Below are 26,383 nucleotides of genomic sequence, written 5' to 3' on the forward strand. Positions count from 1 at the left end.
TTTAAAAAATGGAGGAAAAATTCACACACTCTTGCAAGCTACCACATTGACACATACACACACACAAACAGACACAATGCACGCACACATCTAGTAGAATAGAGCGAGTGAGAGTAGATGCGCGTAGGGTACGCGGGCAATGTGGTGTGTAGCGGGGCCCGGAGGTAGGGTGGAACGGTGGTGGCATAATAGCGCTGTCCCGGTCGCACCTCCGTGCGAACATATACGCGTACGGTACAGTCGCTTTTTTCCTTGACCTCCGTCGAGCTGCACTGGTGAATGCTTACCGTATTTTCCTATTGTACGGTGAGTGGAGTGAACATACAAAGCAGCAAGCAGGCAGCGCAAGCAAGCAAAGCGTGCAAGGCACCAGACCCAGCAGTAGAAGCAAGCCCCCAGTGGCCTATGTGAGGCAATAGACAGAAGAGAAGAAAGGAAAAAAAACCCCCGGAGGCAAGCACAAGCAATCAAAAGCTTCCAAAAAGCACGAGGTGTGTGTTGTGTGTAGCGGCTTAAAACAGCTTCGCAGCGTTTTCTCGCTGCCCACCCTCAATCTTACCGGACAGCAGCAAGTGCGTGTGACCTGAGTGTTGTAGACTCTGTGTGTGCGTGTGTGTGTGTATGTATGTTTGTGGGGGGAAGGAAAATAGAAGGATGGGGATGTGTTCTGCATCATCCTTCCCCCCCTTAAAATTATAGCCCTTACGCCAATGGTGCGCCATAATCTTAACCATCCTTTAAACTTCTCTAAAAAACCAATGGGGATAATAAAAGGGTCGTCCAGTAACCTTTCCAGTTGTGGGGGTATGTGTGTACGCGGTGTACAAATGCGTTGTGTGCGGTGTGATTGTTGCGGGGCTTACCTTCGATCCATCCAGTTGTCCAACATCCAAAAAAACAATCGATATTTAATCCACCAAACCAGCAGCATTAAACAATTGTTCGAACATTTCAGAAACAAAAACAACATAAACTCAATTTAAAAAAAAAAAGCTGTACAATCAACGCGTTGGCACACACCACCAAACAAAAAAAAAGCGCCACTCATTTTAAACCTAAGAATAAAGGTACACGAATGGCTATGTGTGGCTGTGTGTGGCTGTGTGTGTGTGTTTAGAGACATTTTAGATAGAGCAACAAAACAAAATGCGCCGCGAGATGGAGCGAACAAAAAAAAACAAAAAGAAGAAACAAAAAAAAAGTCCATTCAAATCCTTTAATTTGATTTAATTTTTCTCAATATCCTCAAATGTCAAAAGAAAAACACATTTTCCATTATCAAGCACAAAACAAAACAAACCAGGGGGGAGTAGGTAGCACTATAAAACGTTGACAAGAGGGCAGTAGAAAATAGTGTTGGTAGAGTTGTGTGCGGCAGGTCATTGCGATGAACGTTGCCGAACGCAGCGCCGCCCCGCGCAAGAGCAACGTACTAAAAGTAAGTGACGTGCCAAAGTGAGAAAAAATCGCAAGCTGTTTCTTCTCGGCACTATCTTTGCTGCTGTAACGCACACACACGCGCGCGCGCGCATATTGCTACCGAGGTGCGTGTGCGCCGTGTATGTTTTTTTGCGTGCGATAGTATTGGTAGCTTAGCTTGATAATGGGCGCTGAGCGTACCTTATTCTTATTGGGCCGAATAACGCGCGCGACACCATGGTGTTTTAGATGGCTTAGTGCTACAGTGTGCGTCCAAATGTGAGACGCGATTAGTAGGTAACGCAAATTAGAGACAAAGCGCGAACTGCTCTTTTCACCAGATCATCTCATTGTTGTGAGTAACCGCATGGCGTTACTGTACACGCGATACCATTTAGCACTTTATTCGCCATAGCTTAAGCCGGTTTTGCTTAGCTAGTACAGAAGCTTCTTCAGAGGCTGATCTTTAGATTTTAGAGAAGAAAAAACACTCATTTAGTGTATATATTCTTTCCTTTCTACATGCAAACAAAATGAAGGTATGAAAGCGAAATAAAATGGCCCAAATGAAGGCATGAAAGGCGATATATAAATGCCATTATTTTAGTTATGCACACACATTGCTTGTTTCTAAAACAATCAACTCAGTAAGTGAGAGAAATCATAGTGATGATATTCTCTTTAACCCTTATTTTATGTCAAAAATTGACGTGAAATGTCAAAATTGACGTTATTAGCAGTAACGTTTTATAGAGTAACGTCTTTATAGATTGTTTTTTTTTGTTTGCAATATTTATGGAAAAAGAATAGTATTGTTTTCTTTCAGTATTGTTTGTCTCAAGTTTCGCATTGTGTGTGGATAGTCGTACTCACTGAACATCATCATATGTACAGTTTGAAGTGTTCAAATGCGAATCGCACATTTTGCAAACATGTTTTTCTCTCAAAATAAAAAGTTCGAGTTAGACACGGTTGCTTACCGGATGTCTCTTGCGTCGGTAAGAAAAACATTGTTTCCAATTGCTTTCAGTCGGAAATACACACAGCAGCTGCGGATTCCTCCAGACTTGGCAGGATGAGATGAGAATGGCTTGTTTTTTTTTTGCTTTGCTTCTCGTTTCTCACGCTTGCGAGGTCACGAGTGAGCAGGGTAACTCAGAGAGCTGGCAGATGAAAAGCCGTTTTAACTTCAACGATTGGCTCGCCACAGAGAGGCAGCTGTGTAACGCAGCGCAACATCAAACCGACTTGTGAGAAGAGCGAAAATTCGCTTGCATTCGTATTTCACACTCAAACTCACACGGGCGCGCGCGATAAATGAGATCATTTCTGCTTACGCGCGTGCTTGCGGCCACCATCCCTCCCCCCCCCTCCCCTTCGCCGCCCCTCGTACATGTACGCGCGAGAAGATGTAAGCAATGGCGCATCTCTATTGAATGCGCGTACTCTACGGCGTGTGCGTCAGCAGCAGCAGCAGCAGCAGCACAACACCGCGCGCGTCATGTGTATCGACCCAACTCACGCGCGATATCCCACCCGGGTTCGGGGTTTTTGCTCTCGCGCGATGCTTTTCTCACTCGGTGAGCGGTGAGTAAGCGTTTGGCTTCGTAACGTGCGAGCCCCATCTAGTGTGTGCGCGCCGTGTACACGGATGCCCTGTACAGCGACCGTCCATTGCCACAGTACAGTTGCTGGTCGACAGCGGGCAGAACAGCAAGCAGCAGTGTACGGCGTCTACTGTAAGCAGCTAGCGTTACCAGCATCACCAGTATCTCTTTCTCATTTGCTCTCACATCGGTTTGGTGGCGCAGCTGGTGCGCTCTCTCGCTTTGTCTCTGCTACCCCGGTAGCATATTTGGGCCGCTTGGGAATCGGTTTTTTTTTTAAAAGGACGTTTTAAGATCCCTCAACAAGAGAAGATTGTGTCTGTGTGTGCGTATGTGTGTGTGTGCATATATTAAGTGTGTGTGTGCTCTGCTGTGTATATACGCGTCTCAGGCCAATGGCGATCGATTTTATGTGAAAAAAATAAGTTTTTCTTTCACGATTTTCGATTCGTTTTCGATCACACAAGTAACAAAACAAAATAAAAACGAAAATATATAGTTTCGAACAAATGGTAGCGTAGTTTGGTGCTACGTAGCAGTGTGTGTGTGCGTTGTGTAAAATCAGTGAGAAAACATCTCAATATAATCGATAGGCTACGGATGAATTTGTTCATTTAAAGAAGGAAGCACAAAGCACGGGACCGGAACTTAGAGAAAATCGAATAAAATGTGTGCAGAATAAGATTTACTTTTTGTTTCTGGAATAGGGAATAAGAAACCACGCGGCGAGAACGGCAGAGGACGGGGGGTATAAATGTTGCCACGGGAGAAGCAACTGCGTCGTCACGTCGCGTGAGAGCAGTCTGTAGTGTAGTTTCGTGTATATAAGCTATGTCGGCTATAGTGTGCCTTTTCTCGGGATGGTGTGAAAAAAGTCTTCTTACAAAAAAAAAACGAATCTATCAAACCCCCAAACCCTCTCCCCGCGACCAGGAATGGAAAAAAAAGCATGAGGCAAAGTTGCACAATTTAAATGGCTAATATTGTGGTGTGCGCTGCCAATTGCTACTACTAAACTATAGCAACAGCTACTACTACTACTACTACCACCACCATACACGACCGCGTTGCGATGAGTTACTAAAAATGGAAGTGTACACCAGGCCGCGCCGCTACTACGGCTTCACTTCCATTCGTGCGTCTCGCTCGATGCCAAAAACGCCTTTCTCTCTTTTTTTTTTGTCAATCTTACCATCTCGTTCACTCACGTTTGCCCTTTCGCTCCGGGGGGATCACATTTGCGCCGGATTTTGTTCACTATCAACCGCTCAAAAAAGAAAAAACGAAGCAGCAGCACCACCACTACCAGCATCAGTGCCAGCAGCAGCGTTCCTCTATAGGGAGAATAAGTGTTATTACGTGAGTGCGTGCGAAAGAAAGATAGAAAGAGAGAGAGAGAGATCGGTGGCGCCTGTTCGCTTGGTAGCAGGAAAAATAGAAGAAAGTTTTTGAATTTTTAGAAAATGAAATTCTACATTAACAAAAGGAAGAAACCATTCCCTGCCCCTATAAGTGTTTTGATCAGGGAATGTGTTTTTTTGTTGTTGGGTTTTTAGTATCCGGTCAATCGAGAAAACGCACAATCAACCAATCATTAAAATAACACCACAATTCAAACAAAAGCCCATCATCAGTAGCTGCAGCACAACCCAGCAAACACAACAGCAGCAGCAGCAGCAACACCGTCCGTCGGAGAAAAAGCAAGCTCCTGGCCTCTGCCCCCTTAATAAGAAACGGTTTAAGGGGGGAACGAGCTACAAAAGAGGAAAAATGGAACCGAAAATGAAAATCGTGCGTGTGGTGTGCGTGTGCTGTGTATGTGTGTGTGTGTGTGCGTAAGATAGTGCTGTACGACTCTCGCAAAGGAAAGCTTACAAGCAAAATAGCGTAGCAACAAATAATGGTTTGCAAAAGAAACATTAGTTTTGTTTAATACAAAACAAAAAAAAAACTTTAAAGAGACAAACTTTAGGGCTACACCGAACACACACAAAACCCTGCTTCCATCGAATGCCGGAAATGTGAGTGCGCGCCCCGTTGTGGATGTGTATGGGGTTTCGGTTGCGTACGTGTTATATTACCCTTTCTCGCTCTGTCGTCCATATTGCCAAACATCCATTCCACACACCAAGGCTTTCGTGGGGGGTTTTCTCTCTTTCCGGTGCCCTGTCTCTTTCTTTCTTTTTTATATTTTACGCTATTATGTGTGTGAGTGCATTGTGTGCGCGCGTGTGTGTGTGTAAGTAGATAATTTTTCTTCCTGCGCGTACCGTTGTTTTTTTTTGTTTTTTTGAAAATGGAAGTCAGAAGAAAAAACGTGGATATTTTATTAAATTGTGTTAAAATTTAGCTATGTCTACACTTTAGACTTTTTCTCTTCGGTGCGGGTAGAGAAATATTATGTTTTTTTTATAAAACATAGATCCACCCCTGCCCTTCCCTTCTCCCCTCTAAACTTGTAACCCAGTAGGTAACAGAAAGGAAATCAAGAATAAAACAGAATGGAGGATTCCATTAGTTCGTTGAACCTCTGCTCTGTGGAAGGCATTATGGTGGATAAGCAAGTTAGAAAATTGTTTTGTTATATTATTTTTCGATAGATGAAAATGATTTGACATGGAAAAAATGCCTCACCATCGCTAAAACATCCTTCTTTTATCTTTTGACAAAAGAACATAAATTTGAATCCACTTAGAATGCAGAAACCTATCCATCGCATAGTTCTCGACCCGAAATGTGTGTTTTGTTGGTGAAAAAAACTAATGAAGCGCGCGCGCGTTCGGAAATAAAAACACATCTTTTAAGTGCCGCTGCACGCGTTGTTTGGTCGGTTGTGTATTTTTTTTGTCCTTGATCGTTTCCATAGTGAACGCTCATCGTGGGCCCCCGGTGAGAAACAGTATTCTCACTCACACGCCCGGCACTCACTCTCATCTCACGTGCTGGCTGGGTTTCTGCATGGACAAACACGCGGTGGCAGTGTTGAGAGCGCGCACACTCACGCATTTTCCTACGATGAAATGTGCTCTTTTGTACGCTCATCTTCGTTTCGTTCGCTCACCGCGTGCTGCGTGCGCAATGGCGTCCCCTGTTGGTAGGGCCGCCATTTATATATATAATATTATCCTCGTTTGCACTGAAGGCTCACGGGATATATTGAAAAAATCAGGCCTAGAAGTTATTTTGTGTGTTTTGTTGGGGGTTTTCATTCTTTCATCGCTAAGATAGGACCTTTTTGCTTAAAATGATATGCGTATGTGCTATCTTTAGTTACGTGGTTTTTTATGTTTTTTTTCATTCGTCTCCAGCTGGAAGGAAACGGGAAACATCAGAATGGAAGATTGAATTCCTTTTCACGTGATCTTTGCATGGCACTGAAAAGAAATATGCTGTCACGGCGCAGGTTGTTTTGGTATTTTTTCGTGTAATTAATAGCAAACATGGTATAAAAACTAGCCCAGAAACTAAATATCGCATATCTTGAGCGAAAAAGAGCACTTGAAGAAACATTACCAAGGAGCCGAAACTCCATACAAAATAGGACCATATTGGCGTAGTGTATTTTTGGTCTTGTGCGCGCTCTGGTGTTATAGAAGTTATAGAAGAATTGGAATATTTGTTCGCTTCGGCGAGAAACATGGAAAAAAACGCAAGTTCTCATATACCCCATACTTTTAGGGGTTAGTTTTCTTTTTCGGGGTAGTTAAACGGTGTAGCCCCCGCATCGTTTTAGAAGGGCGACGCCAAAGAAAACGCAGCTGCAGTTCGCGCGCGCTTTTTCGGCTGCTTACGCGTAATACACACGACTGTATTAACGCACCAACACATGACACACTCACATTCGATGCCGCCATGATGGTTAGCGCGCGCATTTCCTCCCATCTCCTTCCCCACCAACCCCATTCATGTGCGTTACGGGTTAATACGCCTTTGCGGCATGTTATTTAGGAAAAGTTCGAGGAAATACGCCAAGAAATCTAATGCTAGTCGAAACGTCCTTCTGTGGCAGGATATTATTTTCTAATATCAGCTAATAAAAGGATTTATTTTTTACACGTCCTATGTTGTGTACGTGACATAATTATACGCTTATGATTTGGTGTGTGTGTTTTTTTTTTAACAAGGAAATAGAAAATCTTCTTTAGACACCCTAGGGCCAACATGTGTGAGCGCTTAAAGGAACCAAATAATACTAAAAGGTTTTATATTGGTACGAAGTAGTATATTGAAAAAGATTAGGAATGAAATAATCTCAAAACATGCTTTAATTTAAATTAGTTTTATTGTCGTTTTTTTTTAACAACTTGCATTGCCTTATAGCACTGAATTTTTGGATCGATTTTTCACCGAACACCTCCATCGTGTTTCTTTTTTTTGTCCTTTTTTCAGTTGCCAGTTGGCTGTATGGCTCACAAATACACACGGCGAGAGCGTGTGTTCCCTTTATGTATATGTAGATGTTTAGTTGTTTGTGTGTGTTTGTTGCGCGTGAAAACGAGTGCGCCCGCGCGCGCGTGCTCGCGTTCCGGTACATGACGCACGCACACACACACACACATCTACATAAATTCATACCAAACGCTTTTCGTTACGAGCTGCCATTGAGTGTGTGCGTGTCGTTTGCTTGCATTACGAGAGCGAGCGAGCACGATTAAAGTAGCGCTGTCTAGCTCGCACTGCTGCCATTTTGTGTTCGGTACGCGCGGTTATACACAGGCGTCCCCTGAACGGCGCGCATCCATTACCGTACAAAAGCACACGAACACTAGTTCGGTAAAAATGTTTTTTTTGTTTCAAATCTTTTTACTGATTTTTTTATATGCACATATCGAATGTGTTGGAAAATGGTGAAGCGTGAAAAAAATGCAATAGTTCACTAAATGCATCTTTACCCCCGGTCGCAAATATTAGAGCAACCCTTTAACCAGGTCTTGTAAACAATAAAAAGAAGCTGAACGTTATCATTTTCCGTTGCTCTCTTCTACCTCCCCCCCTCTTGTGAGAAATGCACGCGCCTTAGCCGTGTTAGGGAAAACATAAAATTCCTTTATGTTCACTCCATGTTGCATTACTTCATTTTTCTTTTTCACTTGTATGTGTATTATGAACACGTGTTACTATTTCTGTTATATTGATTGTTTTGCATATTTGTATAACTTAATGTATAACAAAAAGGGATCCAAATGCGATAGAAGAGGAGAAGTGGACGTGTGGTTTCATCATGTTCTCATTCTCTTCACCTCACTCTTAAGATGCGTCCACCATTTTACTTGGAATGTGATGATGGTGTGCTGCTGCTGCTGCGCACACACACACGCACCTGGTACCGACTTACTAAAGCACACACACACACATACACACGCACGCACGCGTATGGCTGTTATTGTTGGTGGCAGGCATGGCGCCGGATCTCCGGATCTTAGGTTAAGCATCAGCTATTGGCCACCCAAACGCGGTCTTTGCCGTGCGATCACCGAAACATTATTTTATATTCTTCTAATTATGTACAACAACAAAATTGTGCGTGTGTGTTTAAAATCAGAAATGGATTTGTTAGAATAACACAAACTTCACTATTTTGTACGCGAAATTGCGATCAAGAACGGGGCAAAGCCAGAGCAAATATGAAAGGGTTGGGTGAGTAAGGGGGAGCGGGGGTCTCTCTTCTTAGTTTAACGACCTCTAAGGTCATGGCGGCCATTGCTGGCTTCTTCTTCTTCTCTCTGCAAGGTCCTATAGAGGAGTCCAGCTTCCTGGGCCTTCTTGTATTACTCCATCGTATTGGGCTTACGCTCCAAAGCCTCAAAGATTTCCGACACCGCCCACTTAGGCCTTATGTCCCCATTTCTGGCGTACTAGACTTATTTTTCCCACGTTGCCGCATAGTCAGTCCTTGTACGGGGAGACGGTCCGGATGGGATTTGATCCCCCGTACTGCCGTGTGGACCTGTTTATCACATGCAACACCGCATAGCACCGACCATAGCACCACATCGCCAATGCTGGTATAAGAATGTTAGAAATGTAAACAATAAATTATCAACTACCAAGCATATTTCCCATACATCTGCTACCGTAAAAACAGTAACGAATATTGAATTTTTAATATCAAATTTAAATATCCAAAGAAAAAACACAAATAAACATTCAATTGCCATTAATTCACGAGGGTACGAGCTTGTTTTATAATGAATTAGTGTTGAAGTTGAAACCAAAATGAATTCATTGCTCGTTGAATAGTCTAGAGATGGTTTACATTCGATCGTTTATTGTTCAGCAAAATCTACGATGCTCGACGATCGAACAGAAGAGCAAAAGGAAACAGCTTTGGTGGATTGCAGTTCCCGGCCACCAACCCTAGATTGTACTTCTTTGATACTTACTGTTATTCTTCAAGAAAACAGAACTACTCACTACTTACATGTATAGTGTGGAACGCCGATTATCCGGGTACCTTTTATCCAGCTGTCCCATTATCCGTGCAGCTCGGAAATGACAGTTCCAAAAGCGAATTGACATATTAACTGCAAAACCAATGATAGCATGAATTAAAAAAGCCTTCATAGGCAATGATACAATTTGCTCAAGTTCGACCAAATAGAACAGATTTATGTTCCAAAATGTAACTAAGAAAATTAATCACTTGCTTTAGAATAAAAAGTCTACCCATTACACACTAAACATTAACATTTACCAATAAAAAGAGTTGTGCCTAATATCCGTGATACTCGATTATCCGGCAAGGGAAGAGTTCCGAGGAGCATTTATAATCGGCGTTCCACTGTATGTCTTTTCTTACGCCGACCGAGACACAAAGTTCAGTATTGTTTGATTCTTGAAGAATGGAAATATTGCTCTAATAGGCCTTACTTACGCAACATTTTGGAACTTCATTTTTTGAATACTTTGAATCATCACATCCTGTATTGTTGTCCATTTTTGATAGATTGTGGATGTTTATCACTAAAAATCTTATTTATTGTGACAATTTTTTCAAGAGACTACCAAATATCGATATTGATAAGCCATAACTCAACAGAAAAAGTTAATAGAACAAAAGTAACGAAATAGTTTATACACAAACTCACACACACGCATAAAGCAAAATACACATACATTCACATATTCGATATTCGGCAGATTCGGTGGTTACACTAGTTCAATATTATCGGAGAATATTTGTATAATAAATATATCCCGTCAGGAAACGTTTTAAGAAGCATAAATACAAGACCTTCTTTTCTGCACCAAGCTTGCGACCACTTCAATGTTCACCGGCGAAATGAATGCTGGATTAATCGTGCCGGGTTTGACGTTTTAATTCGCTGTCAAAACATGATCCACACGGACCAGGACAAGAGAGACAAAAAAAAATTACACGAATCGTCACCAAATGAATAAATGAAAAGGGTGACGAATCGTCTTGAAATTTTGTACTCCCGAAGGTGTGTTTTCGATAAGTTTTTTTTTCTTATTATTTTTTCCCTTTCTAAAACACACACAGATGGTATTCAATGATGTGTCTCTGCGGTGTCTGCTCTGGTGAGCAAGTGGTTGTATGTGTGTTTGTTATTTTACCTTTGAATTGTAAAGAGGGTGCGATTAGCTGGGAAGATTTCAGTGCAGATTTTGTAGGATTTGATTTTGTAAACAAAGGAAAACGGAAAAGTATTTATGGAATGTGTATAATTCGTAGAATGGGTGAGGAAAAATTAAAAGTAAAAAATTGAAGACCCTAAAACACACACACACACGCGTATCCATGATAGTTTCATCTTATTCTGCATAAAAAAATTGTTTAAAAAATGGTTTAGGGCAGAGTTTTCAATCTTCGCGAATGTATTAGAATAATGCACAACAGGAAATGCCATTAGCATGATATCGAAATGACACACTTTCATAATGGTAAATGTTTCAAAAGCGTTTAAAAGTGCATCCGACTGCATAATAGCACTTAAAGAAACCGGGACAAGCATCCTTAACGAAATCGAACGGGTTAGCTTCCTTTTTTATGGCTTTTGGAGTTTTATGTTTTTATCGGGTGCGAAAAACGAACCAGACAATCGCCACAAATGCATTATTTGCTTGGGAGGCTGATGGCCCGAGGGTTTCGGATGAGTGAGGAAGGAACAAGCAAATGCACAGCAATAAATCCTGAGCTCGCAAAGCAAATTGTGTTAGCTGCACATCAACACAACCGTGTGCAGAAAGATGTTTCTGGTCTTTAGTGGGGTAAAGAATATGATGTGTTAATTTCATTACCCAACAGCCGGAGGCATACACGACCACATAAACACACATTGCAAAAGGGGGGGTGTTAAAAAGAATCATAAAAGAAAAGCAACCGGAGGATGTTAGTCATCCTTCAGCAATAAAATGCCAATTTACATAAACTATGCAATTGCAACTTAAATCAACCCAACGGGTGCTAAAAGTGTATTTAAATTAGCTAATTGAAATGTCATCAATATGTGTTCACACACACGCGCGCACACGCACACACACACAGGGCACACAAAATGTGTGTGTTGAAATCGTTTTTTTTTCTTAACATCTCAACAATATTATGTGTTTATTTTAGATTGAAGAGAGCAGCAAAGAGACGAATGTAAATATGATAAATTTGCACATCCAACAACTCCCAGCCGGGTGTTAAAATTCACGATCGGATACTTACCTTATGGGTTTGTTGTCTTCATTGATTAATCAAGAATGTGTGTGAGTGGGTAAATGAGCAATACATTTAATCGTTCCTAAGTAATAGACGCATGCACACACACACACGCCCATTCTTGTGCATCCCCTAAAGAGAGAAGGGAAGAAAATAATAATAAGAACTGTATTAAAAATATTAGCAAACGCACACATACGCACACACACACACCCCAATAAGATGAAATGAAAAACATTTATCTAGATAAAGTGATAAAGTGCGCGCACGTACACACATACACAGCTACGCATAAACTCAACCCGTCAACCTTACCTAAGGTTGTATGTGTGTGTTGTGATTGTTTAATGATTCATTGGTTATATTATTTAATTTTACTTTTTGTTTTTGGTTATGCAAAGTGCAGTTAGCGAAACAACAGAACAAAGTGCACACCCTTGTGCGTGTGATTTCAACAGAGAGAGAGAGAGTGAGAGAGTGAGTGCGCGCGCATATGAAACAGTGCATCGTGGTGTAGTTGTGAAACAAAGCGCAAAAGTATAGGTGGTGATCGGTCGGAAGAAAACGGAGTTTTTTTGTATTAAATTCTGCAACAACAGTAACAAACAATAAACAAACCGACACAACACAAACCGTAATTCTACTTACCCCCCAACATACAACACCGCCTGGATGCACCGCTGGCGCACGGACACTGTTGTGCATCGTTGTATTGCCGCATCATCGAAAGTAGCAGCAGCAGAAGGAGAAGATTCGTTGCTGGTCTCATCACCGTGCACGCACGAACAAGCAGAGAAAGCGGCCGGCACTAGGACGTTCGGTGGTGTGAAGAACCAGTAGTGCCGCCTGGGAAGAAAACGTCACGCACTTGTGTGTGCCGTGTGCGCGAGAGGGAAACGAGCAAACAACGTATCCGAGTGTCCAAGCAACATCCTTCCAAGGATGAGTAGAAGTAGTGACAGATCGTCAACAACATCAATATTGCCTTCAGCCTTTGGAGCAGCATCAGTGACAGCAGCGGCGAACTTAGACCGAGCGAGTTAAGGACGAGTCCAGTTGCCTTTAGCACAACGCCGACTACAGACAGAACCCCGGTATTTTTTTGTGCGGAAGAGGAGTTGTTGTTTTCGTTGTTTTAAAGTTAACCGGTTTAGTTTGGTGTGTTTTGTGTAATCCCACCGTTTATCCCTCAATTTGGCGGTCAATAAAAGCAATAAGCGCCCGATAAGGTTTGCGAAATCATCGTACACCGGTCTCAAGGATTCCTGTTTATGTTGGAGCATAGTATTGGAATGCACGGTCTTCCCTTCGCCGTGTGTATTTCACCCATCAAGACGCGCCTCGTGTTGAGTTGAAGATAGCGACGGGAAAAAAAAAGGACAACATAGGGAGGAAGAACCACAAGAGCAGCCAAGCTAAAACAAACGGGCAACAGAAGAGTGTACGGCCAAAAAAGGTGTCGTCCAAATACTTACTACCGGTGTGTCAACTGGTAAGCGTGTGTTACGCTGCCAACTAAAAATCGGGCCACATCTCGCCTTCTGTCACGCGATCTCTCCCAACCCCCCCACCCAACACCAAACCTTTCCTCCCCCCCTCTGTATCATTCGCCATCCTTCCTCTCTGGTTCCATTGTTCGGTGTTACCGACAGCCGCCAGCGTGCGCGTACCGCGTGTCGTGTGTCGGCTAGCAGCAGAGGAAGATGTCGGAGCACCATCGCGGTGCTTGGGGTACGCGTGAGGACGCCGTCTGGTGGCCGGGTGGCATCTCGTCGACGGAACAGCAAACACTGCAGCACCATCAGCATCTCATCAACCAGCACCATCAACAGCAGCTCGCCCAACAGCAGGCGGCCCAATTGCAGCATCAGGTCGCGGTACAGCAACAGCAGCAACAGCAGCAGCAGAACCAACAGCAGCAGCAGAACGACAGCGCCCGGAACAACAGCACAACGTCCACATCCGCTACCCAGCAGCTGTTCTCGTACAAAATGGCCAACAGCTTTCAGAACCCGGTCACCACGATGTCGGGTGTGACGGTGTCCACCTCGAACGCACCATACGACTACCGGCTCGGCATGAGCACGGTGGTGGCACGGCCCGGTGACCCTCCGACCATGTCCAGCACAGCGCCCACCACCCAATGGTGGTATCCGGGCGGCCAGAACGCGCTTGACAACTCCCTGCAACAGCAGCAACAGCAGCAACAACAGCAGCAGCAACAGCAACAACAGCAACAACAACAACAACAGCAACAACAGCAACAGCAAACTCAACAGCATCAGGTACGTGTTTATACACCCGTGGGTGGGTTCTCACACCACCAAAAGAGTCCGCAGCTGTCATAAGCGATATAAAGAAGAACAAAAAAAAAGAAGAGGATACAAAAGTTTGTGCAGTTTGTCATTATATCTCAACATTCATCGAAACATTTCTTAACTATTGTGTTAACAATGTACATTAAGCAATAGATTGTGTGACGCAATCATATGCGGATGTTCTTGACTTCAAGAAACAACGAATTTTTAGTTACTATTGAATGTTGTGAATTTGCAGCCAATTTTGATGTTCTGTTGAATGATATTCTGCCGTAAGCAAATGTATTACCTTTATAATAAACACGGTAAATACATTCCTACGGCAGAGCACCAAACAACACAAATGTTTTTAGTTGTATTTGGCAAGAAAATTTGTTGGAAGAGAATGGATTGGGATCTTACCTTTGGACTGTTGTTGAGTCTTTACTTGCAATATTTGTGAACCGCAACTAAAAAGATAAAGAATAAAGAAACAATTAGAGGAAAATATAGAAAATAATCTTTGATTAAGGTTAAAAATCCTCAAAAGAAGAGTTCTTAAAATACGATGCAAAAGCTTCCAATATGTTGCCTTTCCACTGTTGAGGTGTCCTCAGTTGGTTGATATTCTGCTGAACGATACTCTGCCGTAAGCAATTGAATTACCTTTATATTAAACACGGTAAATACATTCCTACGGCAGAGCACCACCAAACAACACAAATGTTTCTAGTTGTATTTTGCAAGAAAATTTGGTGGAAGAGAATGGATTGGGATCTTACCTTTGGACTGTTGTTGAGTCTTTTTTTGCAATATTTGTGAACCGCAACTAAAAAGATAAAGAATAAAGAAACAATTAGAGGAAAATGTAGAATATGATCTTTGATTAAGGTTAAGAATCCTCAAAAGAAGAGTTCTTAAAATACGATGCAAAAGCTTCCAATATGTTGCCTTTCCACTGTTGAGGTGTCCTCAGTTAGTTGATATTCTGCTGAACGATACTCTGCCGTAAGCAATTGAATTACCTTTATATTAAACACGGTAAATACATTTGTACGGCAGAGCACCAAACAACACAAATGTTTCTAGTTGTATTTTGCAAGAAAATTTGTTGGAAGAGAATGGATTGGGATCTTACCTTTGGACTGTTGTTGAGTCTTTACTTGCAATATTTGTGAACCGCAATTAAAAAGATAAAGAATAAAGAAACAATTAGAGGAAAATATAGAAAATAATCTTTGATTAAGGTTAAGAATCCTCAAAACAAGAGTTCTTAAAATACGATGCAAAAGCTTCCAATATGTTGCCTTTCTACTGTTGAGGTGTCCTCAGTTAGTTGATATTCTGCTGAACGATACTCTGCTTTAGGAAGTAATTCACCTTTATAATAAACACGGTAAATACATTCCTACGGCAGAGCACCAAACAACACAAATGTTTCTAGTTGTATTTTGCAAGAAAATTTGGTGGAAGAGAATGGATTGGGATCTTACCTTTGGACTGTTGTTGAGTCTTTTTTTGCAATATTTGTGAACCGCAACTAAAAAGATAAAGAATAAAGAAACAATTAGAGGAAAATGTAGAATATGATCTTTGATTAAGGTTAAGAATCCTCAAAAGAAGAGTTCTTAAAATACGATGCAAAAGCTTCCAATATGTTGCCTTTCCACTGTTGAGGTGTCCTCAGTTAGTTGATATTCTGCTGAACGATACTCTGCTTTAGGAAGTGATTTACCTTTATAATAAACACGGTAAATACATTCCTACGGCAGAGCACCAAACAACACAAATGTTTCTAGTTGTATTTTGCAAGAAAATTTGTTGGAAAAGAATGGATTGGGACCTTTGGACTGTTGTTGAGTCTTTTCTTGCAATATTTGTGAACCGCAACTAAAAAGATAAAGAATAAAGAAACAATTAGAGGAAAATATAGAATAAAATCTTTGATTAAGGATAAGAATCCTCAAAAGAAGAGTTCTTAAAATACGATGCAAAAGCTTCCAATATGTTGCCTTTCCACTGTTGAGGTGTCCTCAGTTGGTTGATATTCTGCTGAACGATACTCTGCCGTAAGCAAATGAGATACCTTTATAATAAACATGGTAAATACATTTGTACGGCAGAGCACCAAACAACACAAATGTTTCTAGTTATATTTTGCAAGACAATTTGGTGGAAGAGAATGGATTGGGATCTTACCTTTGGACTGTTGTTGAGTCTTTACTTGCAATATTTGTGAACCGCAACTAAAAAGATAAAGAATAAAGAAACAATTAGAGGAAAATGTAGAATATAATCTTTGATTAAGGATAAGAATCCTCAAAAGAAGAGTTCTTAAAATACGATGCAAAAGCTTCCAATATGTTGCCTTTCCACTGTTGAGGTGTCCTCAGTTGGTTGATATTCTGCTGAACGATACTCTGCCGTAAGCAAATGAGATACCTTTATAATAAACATGGTAAATACATTTGTACGGCAGAGCACCAAACAACACAAATGTTTCTAGTTGTATTTTGCAAGGAAATTTGTTGGAAGAGAATGGATTGGGATCTTACCTTTGGACTGTTGTTGAGTCTTTACTTGCAATATTTGTGAACTGCAACTAAAAAGATAAAGAATAAAGAAACAATTAGAGGAAAATGTAGAATAAAATCTTTGATTAAGGATAAGAATCCTCAAAAGAAGAGTTCTTAAAATACGATGCAAAAGCTTCCAATATGTTGCCTTTCCACTGTTGAGGTGTCCTCAGTTAGTTGATATTCTGCTGAACGATACTCTGCTTTAGGAAGTAATTCACCTTTATAATAAACACGGTAAATACATTCCTACGGCAGAGCACCAAACAACACAAATGTTTCTAGTTGTATTTTGCAAGGAAATTTGTTGGAAGAGAATGGATTGGGATCTTACCTTTGGACTGTTGTTGAGTCTTTTTTTGCAATATTTGTGAACCGCAACTAAAAAGATAAAGAATAAAGAAACAATTAGAGGAAAATGTAGAATATAATCTTTGATTAAGGTTAAGAATCCTCAAAAGAAGAGTTCTTAAAATACGATGCAAAAGCTTCCAATATGTTGCCTTTCCACTGTTGAGGTGTCCTCAGTTGGTTGATATTCTGCTGAACGATACGCTGCTGTAGGAAGTAATTCACCTTTATATTAAACACGGTAAATACATTCGTACGGCAGAACACCGTACAACACATATTTTACTGGTTGTATTTTGAAAGGAAATTTGTTGGAAGAGAATGAAAAAAAAAACGTTTGCATTGTTGTTGAGTTTTTGTTCTTCCGTTAATTGATATTCGCTTTGGAAAGATATGAAAAACGAAATAATTAGAAGAAGCTGATGCAAAAATACGAATGTAATTTTTAAAATGAGAATGAATAAAATGAGAAAGTAATTCTTTATTAAATGAGAACGTAATTGAAAATAACGCGAACACATTGATAAACCATCATACGAATTACTGGAAAAAAACATGTCCGAATCGTTTTTTTGTAAAATGGTCATCCCTTCTCGCATTTACAAACATGTCAAAACGAGATGATTTTGCGAGAAAATAACGCGCGTCAAAATCTTTCATTTGCTTTTAGCCGATGGACGCCATTTTCATCGATGACGGAGATTAGAACAATCGGCAACTTTTTTGTTTGAATCCGTCCCGCTTCCGCTCGCTTTAGCAGATTCGCTAGAAGAGCGAGAAAGCATGACATATTTCACGATGCCGGTAGTACAATGGGGGCCGGATGAGTGAGGGCGATAGCACCCTCCTGGATAAGAAATTGAAATAATTTTACATATTTCACGAAAATACTGCATTATTTGCAACACTATTTTCACACAACACGAGAAAAACGAAACCAATAGCAATATGCAATATGCGCGAATTACAATTGTTCTGTTCCATGCTGTCAAAATGGCACGGGCGCTGAGAAGAGCCCTTCGGATTCGAAGAGGAGTATGTAAATGAAAATATTACTTACCTTATAAAGTCAAAAGTATCTTTGATTTACTTTGTACGTTCTAATTAACAAAAAGAAACACAGTAAACGCATCCTTTCTATTACATTTCACCTTCACGCACAGTAGAAGTACAAGAACACGACCTACCTGCTGCTCGCACCAAGGAGAAAAGAAAGTGCTTAACCGGAAGCTGTATGTTCATAGCTGCGTTTACACCGTGTCAGCAAAGGAACAGTGTAAACGCGCCGTAACTAGCCCTTCGACAATCGTCCTACACGTGTATACATTGACGGGCGCAGCTTGGTTTTAGGTGTGCATCCGGAGTGGAGTGTATTCACACCGCTAACCAGCATTATGCCCAAACAAGGTTTATGAATGTGAGGTGTGATCTGTACAAAAAAAATTAAAAAGGAGAGCTTTATACGGATCCATCTCTTTTGTACGCATGCGTTATAAAAAATGTTGATCGCTAATTTGCTATTATTTCTAATTTAAAACCTTTAATATTTCTCGAAGAGGTTTGTCAAATAGGATCTCTATGAGCGCTTTGAATAATAAATATATGGTAATACAGGTAGTCCCCGAGATATACGGTGCCCCTTGGATGCTGCTCTGGGATTTGTCGTTTATGAAGCTGCTCATTAAAATCTTGTAAAATATTGTCATACAATTGTCGTCTCAGAAAACTTTTTGTTCTATAAACCTTGTAATACATGTCGTAAGCACATGTTGCATACATGCATCTTGGTTGTCGAAACAGAACAAATTATTGCAGCAGAAATGAGCTGGAAACACTTTCCCCAATGTGGCATGATTTTTTGAACAAGCATATTAACAAATGTAGGCAGTGGAAATCAGATTTGAGCTTGCTTTATTGCTGTTTTTGTATGTTTGATAGTTTAATGTTTGTATAATTGACGTAAGGCGATATCAAGGTGATGAAGTTAGGTGTGACAAATTTTCGGCAAATTATTTTATTACACGTTTACCTTATTTTGTTACACAATTTAATTTAAGGTGTTTTACAGGGTTTAATTTAAGAACACCAATTTCTTATTATTATCTAGTTCCGGTTGTTCCGTTTAATAAACGCAACAGTTTGTCCGATGCGTTTATTGAAAACGGAAATGAATTGCTGCCACGAAACCGTGTGTTTCGCACATCTTATAGTTCTGCATCTTGTTCGGCTTGACCTTATCCCTTCAGTCCGAATTGTACCATCTTCGAATCCTGCCTTTCGCACTTATTTGAAACGCGTGCTTATTTTCTGTGTACTTTCTGTGCAGCAGGCTTAAATACCAGTTCGCTAGCCGTGCGTGGCCAAAAAGGGTTTTGTGATTTGTTACAAACGATGGCGTACGTCGCACAGAACTGTTTAGTGTTAGGGTATTCAATCGTAGATGTGGTTTATAATAGAGATTTAGGTGGAAGATTAGGATATATACGATTAGACGATCGCATGATCATATCTCTGGGTGTAAGCGAAGAATTTAGAGACCTGTTCGAAGAAAGATTATTCCCTGGTTATGGATTTAGAATTCTATACTGTCCCTGGGTGCACATCGCATTTTCTCCACACCATTTCGGAATGCAAATTTCCATTGTTGAAGACAATCATCTATACGCATCATTCGGTTTTCCGACGCATTATGAAAATGATATTTTAGATGAATTTTTAGAAAATAACCCAAATTGATTATTTATTTATAATTGAGCGCGCCTGTCAAAATTATATTCTTCGTTAGTAGTTATTAACAAATGGTTTTGCATGTTAACAGTAATATATATGACTTGTTGGTAGGTACACAGTATGTTTTGCCCCCCAAAGTGCTGATGATTTTGATTGAGTGTGCAGCGATTTTATTAAATTTTCACTTATCCATTTTCTTCTGTTTCTGTTCTCATTACCATTCTTTACAGAGTCAAACGCATGTCCAGAATAATGTTATTCTGAATAAAATGGTCACCGGTACTGTTGCTGGTGGTAAGGTTAAAGACAATAAGCCGAGGGGGCGCATGACGGCGTACGCGTTTTTCGTGCAAACCTGTCGAGAAGAGCATAAGAAGAAACATCCGGAGGAGCAGGTCATATTTGCTGAATTTTCCCGCAAATGTGCCGAACGATGGAAGGTAAGTAGTCTGATTTGTAGGGGGGGTAGGGGAAACGAAGGGTGGGGATGATGTACAAAGGGAATGTAAGAAGACGGTGCTAGGACACACATCCTTTGGCGACCCGTGGCCAAACAGTTACAGCGAATGCAAAGCATGCTATCGTTGTTTTGGTTTTGCAAAATGTCAAACTAAGCAGAAACAAAACTGGTGTCCTCCTTTAACAAGGAATGCACATTTGGTTTTTGGCAATTTTCCTTCGTATAAGAACCTTCCATTAATAATGGTTGCTTTGTAAATGTAAATTATATTTCATGAAGCTCATTTAGCGTAAGATGCTAAGATGATGTGTTGGATCGAATTTTCCATATCTAATGCAGTTTAAGTTTAAGCGCGGTAATTTAAGCGCTTCCATTAAACGAGCCCCACTAGCTTCCACCACCGCCACTTGCAGGAGGGGTAGGGTGGGTTTATGTTGTGTTCAATACGGATGCTCTACCCGATTTATTCTTTACAGACGATGTTGGACAAGGAAAAGCAGCGTTTTCACGAGATGGCTGAGAAGGATAAGGCTCGGTACGAGCTTGAAATGCAAAGCTATGTGCCTCCAAAGGGCGCTGTGGTAGGACGGGGTAAAAAACGAAAGCAGTTTAAAGATCCCAACGCACCGAAGCGTTCGCTGTAAGTATGGCACAAAATCCGGACGGACCGATCCGCATCTCGTCATCGGTTCTGATGCATTAATTCATATTTGTTTCGATCTTATCCTTTTAGTTCGGCATTTTTCTGGTTCTGTCACGATGAGCGGAACAAGGTTAAGGCGTTGAATCCGGAGTATGGGGTGGGCGATATCGCGAAGGAGCTTGGTCGAAAGTGGTCAGATATGGATGCGGAAATAAAGCAGAAATACGAACAAATGGCCGAAAAGGATAAGCAAAGATATGAACAGGTATGCGCTTTTTTGTCCTTGTCTCGTTTTTATCATCCATTTTTTGAAACCAATGCTAATTTGTTTCTTTCTTTTTGGTGTGTTTTTTTTTGTTATTTTTTTCACTTAACTCGCGCAGGAGATGACCGAGTATAAGCTGAAGTGTAAAAATGAACAAGGTGGCGGCACACCTGGTTTGAACTTGCCGCAACAGTTGCAACAGGCAGGGCTTCAACATCTCCCGCAGCATGTGCAGCAGGCTGCCGCCGCCCAGTTACAGGCGCAAGTCGTCCAGGCACAGCAAGCCGCGGCTGTTGCCGCAGCAGCCGCTGCCGCCGTTCAACAGCAGCACGACGATGACGATGACGAGGAGGATGGTGATGAGGACGATAACGAGTAATGTGTGGGGGTAGGCAGCGCAACCACACCATTCACACCACCTCAAAATTTTTCCTCCCCTTCCCCAGAACAGATCCCTCCCGCTCCGAACAACCACCCCTCATGCCACATTTTCATTATCTCCTCTTTCATTAGCTTACCCCCAACGCTACCGTTCTTAGAACCCTGTTTCAACAAAAAAAAAACAAATTCAATAGCTATTTGAAATTATTGTTCCCAGGCAAATAGACACATTCTCACATCGACGCTCATAAAACATACAAATTATAACGATAATTTAGTACAGGCAGTAATTTTATTAGTTTTTTTTTTATTATTTTATAATCTAAACTACACCCCTTATAAAGAAAACATGTTCAGGAAGAGGACACAACGCTGTAAAATCATCGGTAAATCGATGCATATTTAGCGCCTAGGTTACACACAGCAGTAAAACAACAAGAGAGAAAAATAAAAACAAAAAAAATATACGCTGCGTTTTGAAAAGGAACGAGAACTCTAAGCCAAGTACAACAGAAATGAAAGGTAGAGAAAGAGAGAGAGAAAAGGAAGAAGACGAAAGGAAAGCAGCGGAAGGAAAGATAGTAAGAGAAGGTATAGGAAAGGAGCATCGTTTAGTATAAGCAATTATGCTCTATAGATTCCCAGTCCTCTGTGTCCCCCTTCCCCCCCTGAAGAGAGCCTATAAAGTAGAAAGCTGTATGGGAGAAAGGGGTGGGGGAAAGGGATGGCGAAGAAGAAAACAGATCAGTTTAGGATAAAATAGCGCACCACACACTAATGGGTGGGTGCCACACTGTAAAGAATTACATTGGATAAAGTGCGTGTATATGCGCGCGCATTTTTTTTGTAGCGTTTTTAGGAGTCGCGAACGAGGACGGTTCTTAAATATTACGAAAACAAAGGGGGTTTTGGCACATATTGAGCGCTAGCGGCGATAACGAATCGACACGATCACACTCTCATTTGATTAAGCTGATTCGTTTCGTACGAAACCTTATCCTGTCTCCCTTATAGAATGTTAGCCTTCGAAGAAGAAGAAAAAGATACAAAATGCGGGACGTATCTTTTTGTTTGTTTGTTTGTTTGTTTTCTTTTGGGGGAAAAACAACTAGTGTCTCTTCTAAGACATTCTTAGAGCGTTAATTTTAAGTTCTCCACACATCGGATTTTACAACTAGCGCGCGCGACCTTATATTCGACTTTGTCGGTGTACGGAAAGTAATGCATTACATTGTCGCTATTATGCATTATTATAATTTCTTTTATTTTTTCTTTTTACGTTGTCAAAATGCATCCCCATTTTTTTTTTAATTCACTACTTTTCTTCACACAAAATAAATGGAAAAAAATAAGTAAAGCCTCTTGCGAACAACCGGGAAAAAGGAATACGTGGATTACACACTCACACACACAGAGGAGGAAAGCGTTATGCTGTGATGCCATTGTGTAACACACAGCAGGAACGAACCGACCGATGTCATTAAGAAAAAATTGAATTTCACTTAGCCAGGGCCAGAATGGAAAGCAACACGAACTCGTCAAAAAGAAAACAAATGTTCTAACAAATCAACCATATGTAAAAGAAATATAAGTAATCCATATTTAGAGGAATGCGCGACAATGGGTTTTTTTCTCCATCTCTTTCTCGTCCATCGCTCCTACCTTCCTCCGCTTTCCTTTTATATAGTCGTCTTTTCTCGCATTCACTCGCCTTGTACGGCTCGGGAAAAAGGACTCACGATTGAAGACGACAGTTAAACGAGTTTCAGTTGCATACGTACATCGTAAGTTTGCATAAGTTCAGCATTAATCGCCAAATTACATTTGTTTCCGTTACATGCCCATTTTATAGTTCGATGTGTAGTAGTGATCCGTTAACCGTGGGACAGAAACCTACTGTGTGTATGTGGGGGCGTTGTGGTATGAGTGGCATAACACTCGCTCTCCCCGTTTCAAACAACCAACCAACCAAACCTCTCCTCCCTTCCTTCGTCCCTTATCATGCAACCCAGCAAAGCTCCTTTGCAACACTTTGCCCTTCCGCCGGGGGTATCCTGTAGTGAAAGAGGGGTGTGTTTGCGTGTGTGTTGTAGTAGACTTAGCAGTAAGTAAGACGGCACGTATATTGGCGCTAAAAAAATCATATAAGGGAAGGAGAAGAACAAAAAAAAATACAACAACCAACATAATTAAAGGCAACCAGCAAACACGACAAGAACAGTTTAAGATTAAGAAGCAAATGGAATGAAGATAAACTAAATAAAACCGCCACGTCCAGACCTTGTGTGTGGGTGTGTGTGTGTGTGCGTGTGTTGGTAGGAAAATGTAAGAACAGTATCATTATATGACACAATGGAGGCGCAACCAAAATTGGTGTCACAAAATAAATGAAAACTTAAATCTGAAACGAAACAAAGTATCACACGTACACACACACATGCACAACTCACATTTTTTCCCTCTCCCTTCCTCTCCCCGCACTCCCTCTCTCTTCTCATCCTCCTCCCCACTCCACATTGCGAAGTGCGAGGCGGAAACATTGTAATAAAATTTGAAGCAACATTTTATAGGACAAAACAAAAACAAGCGTAAGAATTAAACAGTTTTTAGTAAGGGCTGGTAGGTGAGAAAACTCGAAAGTACTAATGAGAGGATGCGGAATGGCGCGGAGGGATAATAGGAAAACGATGGATAGAAGGTTGGACAACTTGGAGAGCTGAATTAAAACCCAAAAGAGACAGAAAGAATGTGTGGAAGATGAAGGTGGGAGTATTAGTCCGATTACAAACTAATTGGAGCGATTAGTTGGATTATACTTAACGTTTAATTTCTTTTTTTTTGTCCTCTCGCCCTGTTTTTGTCATTCGTCATGATGGAACCATATTTTTTTTTATAGAATTAGTGAAAAACCCACACACATGTTTTTTTTTTAAATTAGTTTTAGTTATTTTTGCCATCTGCTTCTCGTCTCGCCGCGCACGACGAACGCGGAGCCAGACCGCGCAAGGACTAGGGTAGGGAAGGAAAAAGATCATGAATAAGGGAGGATAATGTGGTGGAAAAGCAGCGATAAAAAAACACTGTTCACAAAACTATAGGAAGGAAGCGATATTAGTAGAAAGCGATAAGAACTCTAAGGCCGCGAGCAGAGACAGCAAAACGGCATACAATTAAAACAAATAAATGAAAGGTATAGTACGTACGCATAGAACAACAAAAAAAAACAACAAAACATGGAACACTCAACACACAATACAAATGATTAAGAAAGGAGCAAAACAAAAGCAACAACAACAAACAAAACATTAATAAACAAATATAAAATCATCATAAGCTAACAAGAGCGATCTCTATCAGCCACTGGAGAGAATAGTGAGAAAAGGGAATGAAGAAAGAAAATTTAGCTAAAATCCTCACCCGCCCCGGAGAAAAACCGTGTTTGTGCGTGCGCGCGCTAGAGAGAGAGAGAGAGTTTGTGTTTGTGTCTCTGTGCTTGTAAGATGTTGTACAACATCGAGAAAGCGCTGACACAAAAAACGAGATAAATTCGAAAAAAGTTACGCGACAGTAATGTAATGTACACATGTTAATGTTTAACATTAGCATTAGCCTTTTTAGAAAGGTATTCGTTCTAAATTCTCTTCCTTCACTGGAATTGTTGGAATATGTGTGCGTGTGTGATATTGTACGCATCTAGGTAAGACGCTTAAAGATCGTTGGAAGAATGGCATAATATGGATGAGGTGGTTGTTTTTAAATAAAATACTAAATGTAGGACTACCAAGATTAGTCCGAGGGGCATGTTTGGGCCTCATAAACTGTCATGTCGCTTAATACGATTAAAATGCGAAGAGCCTATCTTCTATTACAAAGTCGTCTTCCATCCTATTTTGCGTACATTTCACACACTGGTGGTGTTGAAAGGTGAGAGATAGTGTTCAATACTATGGTGAACTTTGGTTCAGATTTATTTTTCTCGTTCTTTTCATAGTTTCACCATAGTTCAGTCATAGTTCAGTTCATAGTTAAAGTTCTCCATGCGCGTTGCTGCTTCCTTCCGCTCCCTTGAATCTTTCGATCCTACCGCCGGCCAAAAACTCTTCATCGTTCGAGACGCACGAGTGTAGTATTTGCAGGCTACGCATAAGCTGGCAACAAAAAAAACGTGTAAATGTAAATAAAATCAACATATTTAGAAGCAAAAGAAAACAAACAAAAGAAGAAAAAAAACACAAAGGATTAGGGCCAACGTTAGGGGAAGCCAGCATAAAGCAAAATGTACGTTAAATCAAGTTTAGTAGCCAATAATGGAAAACAATTGGAAGGGGATAGGATAAGAGAGATATGCTATCGTGGGCGTTATAACCTTTTTGCTAGATATCTCCACTCACCCTCCCAAAAAACCCTTACCAGAATTACATAGCGCCATATGCACATTTACATTGCGCGCATTACAATACATAGACACACACACAAACACTTGAAAAACTTTCTAGGTGCACACGAAGAACTTGTATGGCCGGTTAAGCAGGAAACTCAACTCCGTTTCCCTCTCCTTCCCACACACATCGATCGGCTCATGTGTGTGCCCATTAAAATTGGCCTCATGTTGGTGCCCTTTATCACACATTATGTCACACAAACCAAACACACACACACACACACACACACACACACACACACACACACACATACAGAATGGAATGTTGATGCATATATACAGGCGGCGAGCACCGGAGACGGCAGGAGGGCGCATAACAACAGATCCTTTTTCCTAGCGCTATAAGTCTATAGAAATATAGTAGTAAGAAGAGAACAGCAAACAACAAACAAAATTAAATAAAACAAAGCAGAAGGGGGAAAAAATACAACCAGACGCAAACCTAGCTACATCTTATGCTGAAATAATGATAATAACAATAAAAAAACAACACACGTAAAACCTATAAAGGGAACGATTCAATCATCCGAGAGCGAGAGTGG

The 26,383-nt window shown here is 40.9% G+C and overlaps 1 protein-coding gene and 2 long non-coding RNA genes across 11 annotated transcripts; 2 read left to right on the forward strand and 1 right to left on the reverse strand.

The window, feature by feature from the left end:
- The first annotated feature begins 266 nt into the window (after positions 1–266).
- On the forward strand, positions 267–24,741 carry LOC125770880 (high mobility group protein DSP1). 7 transcript variants are annotated; one of them, XM_049441222.1, is made up of 6 exons: positions 267–491; positions 12,099–13,982; positions 19,882–20,091; positions 20,588–20,751; positions 20,845–21,019; positions 21,138–24,741. In XM_049441222.1, the coding sequence occupies exons 2-6, from the start codon at positions 13,401–13,403 to the stop codon at positions 21,396–21,398; spliced, it is 1,392 nt and encodes a 463-aa protein (XP_049297179.1). In that variant the 5' UTR covers positions 267–491; positions 12,099–13,400; the 3' UTR covers positions 21,399–24,741. The 7 variants fall into 7 exon arrangements, with proteins under 7 accessions (XP_049297179.1, XP_049297100.1, XP_049297260.1 ...); XM_049441143.1 differs by having other exon boundaries at positions 12,104–13,982; XM_049441303.1 differs by lacking the exon at positions 267–491 and adding an exon at positions 550–572 and having other exon boundaries at positions 12,104–13,982.
- Positions 14,387–16,891, reverse strand: LOC125774677 (uncharacterized). Of its 2 annotated transcripts, none has more exons than XR_007421097.1 (3): positions 16,792–16,891; positions 16,219–16,436; positions 14,387–14,441 (listed from the first exon to the last, which is right to left on the reverse strand). It is a non-coding gene; the product is annotated as an uncharacterized LOC125774677 (long non-coding RNA). The 2 variants fall into 2 exon arrangements; XR_007421098.1 differs by lacking the exon at positions 14,387–14,441 and adding an exon at positions 15,836–15,861.
- LOC125774661 (uncharacterized) lies at positions 14,891–16,421 on the forward strand. Of its 2 annotated transcripts, none has more exons than XR_007421092.1 (3): positions 14,891–14,960; positions 15,317–15,671; positions 16,378–16,421. It is a non-coding gene; the product is annotated as an uncharacterized LOC125774661 (long non-coding RNA). The 2 variants fall into 2 exon arrangements; XR_007421091.1 differs by lacking the exon at positions 16,378–16,421 and adding an exon at positions 16,022–16,065.
- Positions 24,742–26,383: the final 1,642 nt, after the last annotated feature.

The sequence above is a fragment of the Anopheles funestus genome, chromosome X, assembly GCF_943734845.2.
Source record: "Anopheles funestus chromosome X, idAnoFuneDA-416_04, whole genome shotgun sequence".
In the NCBI taxonomy this organism is placed as follows: Eukaryota; Metazoa; Arthropoda; class Insecta; order Diptera; family Culicidae; genus Anopheles; species Anopheles funestus.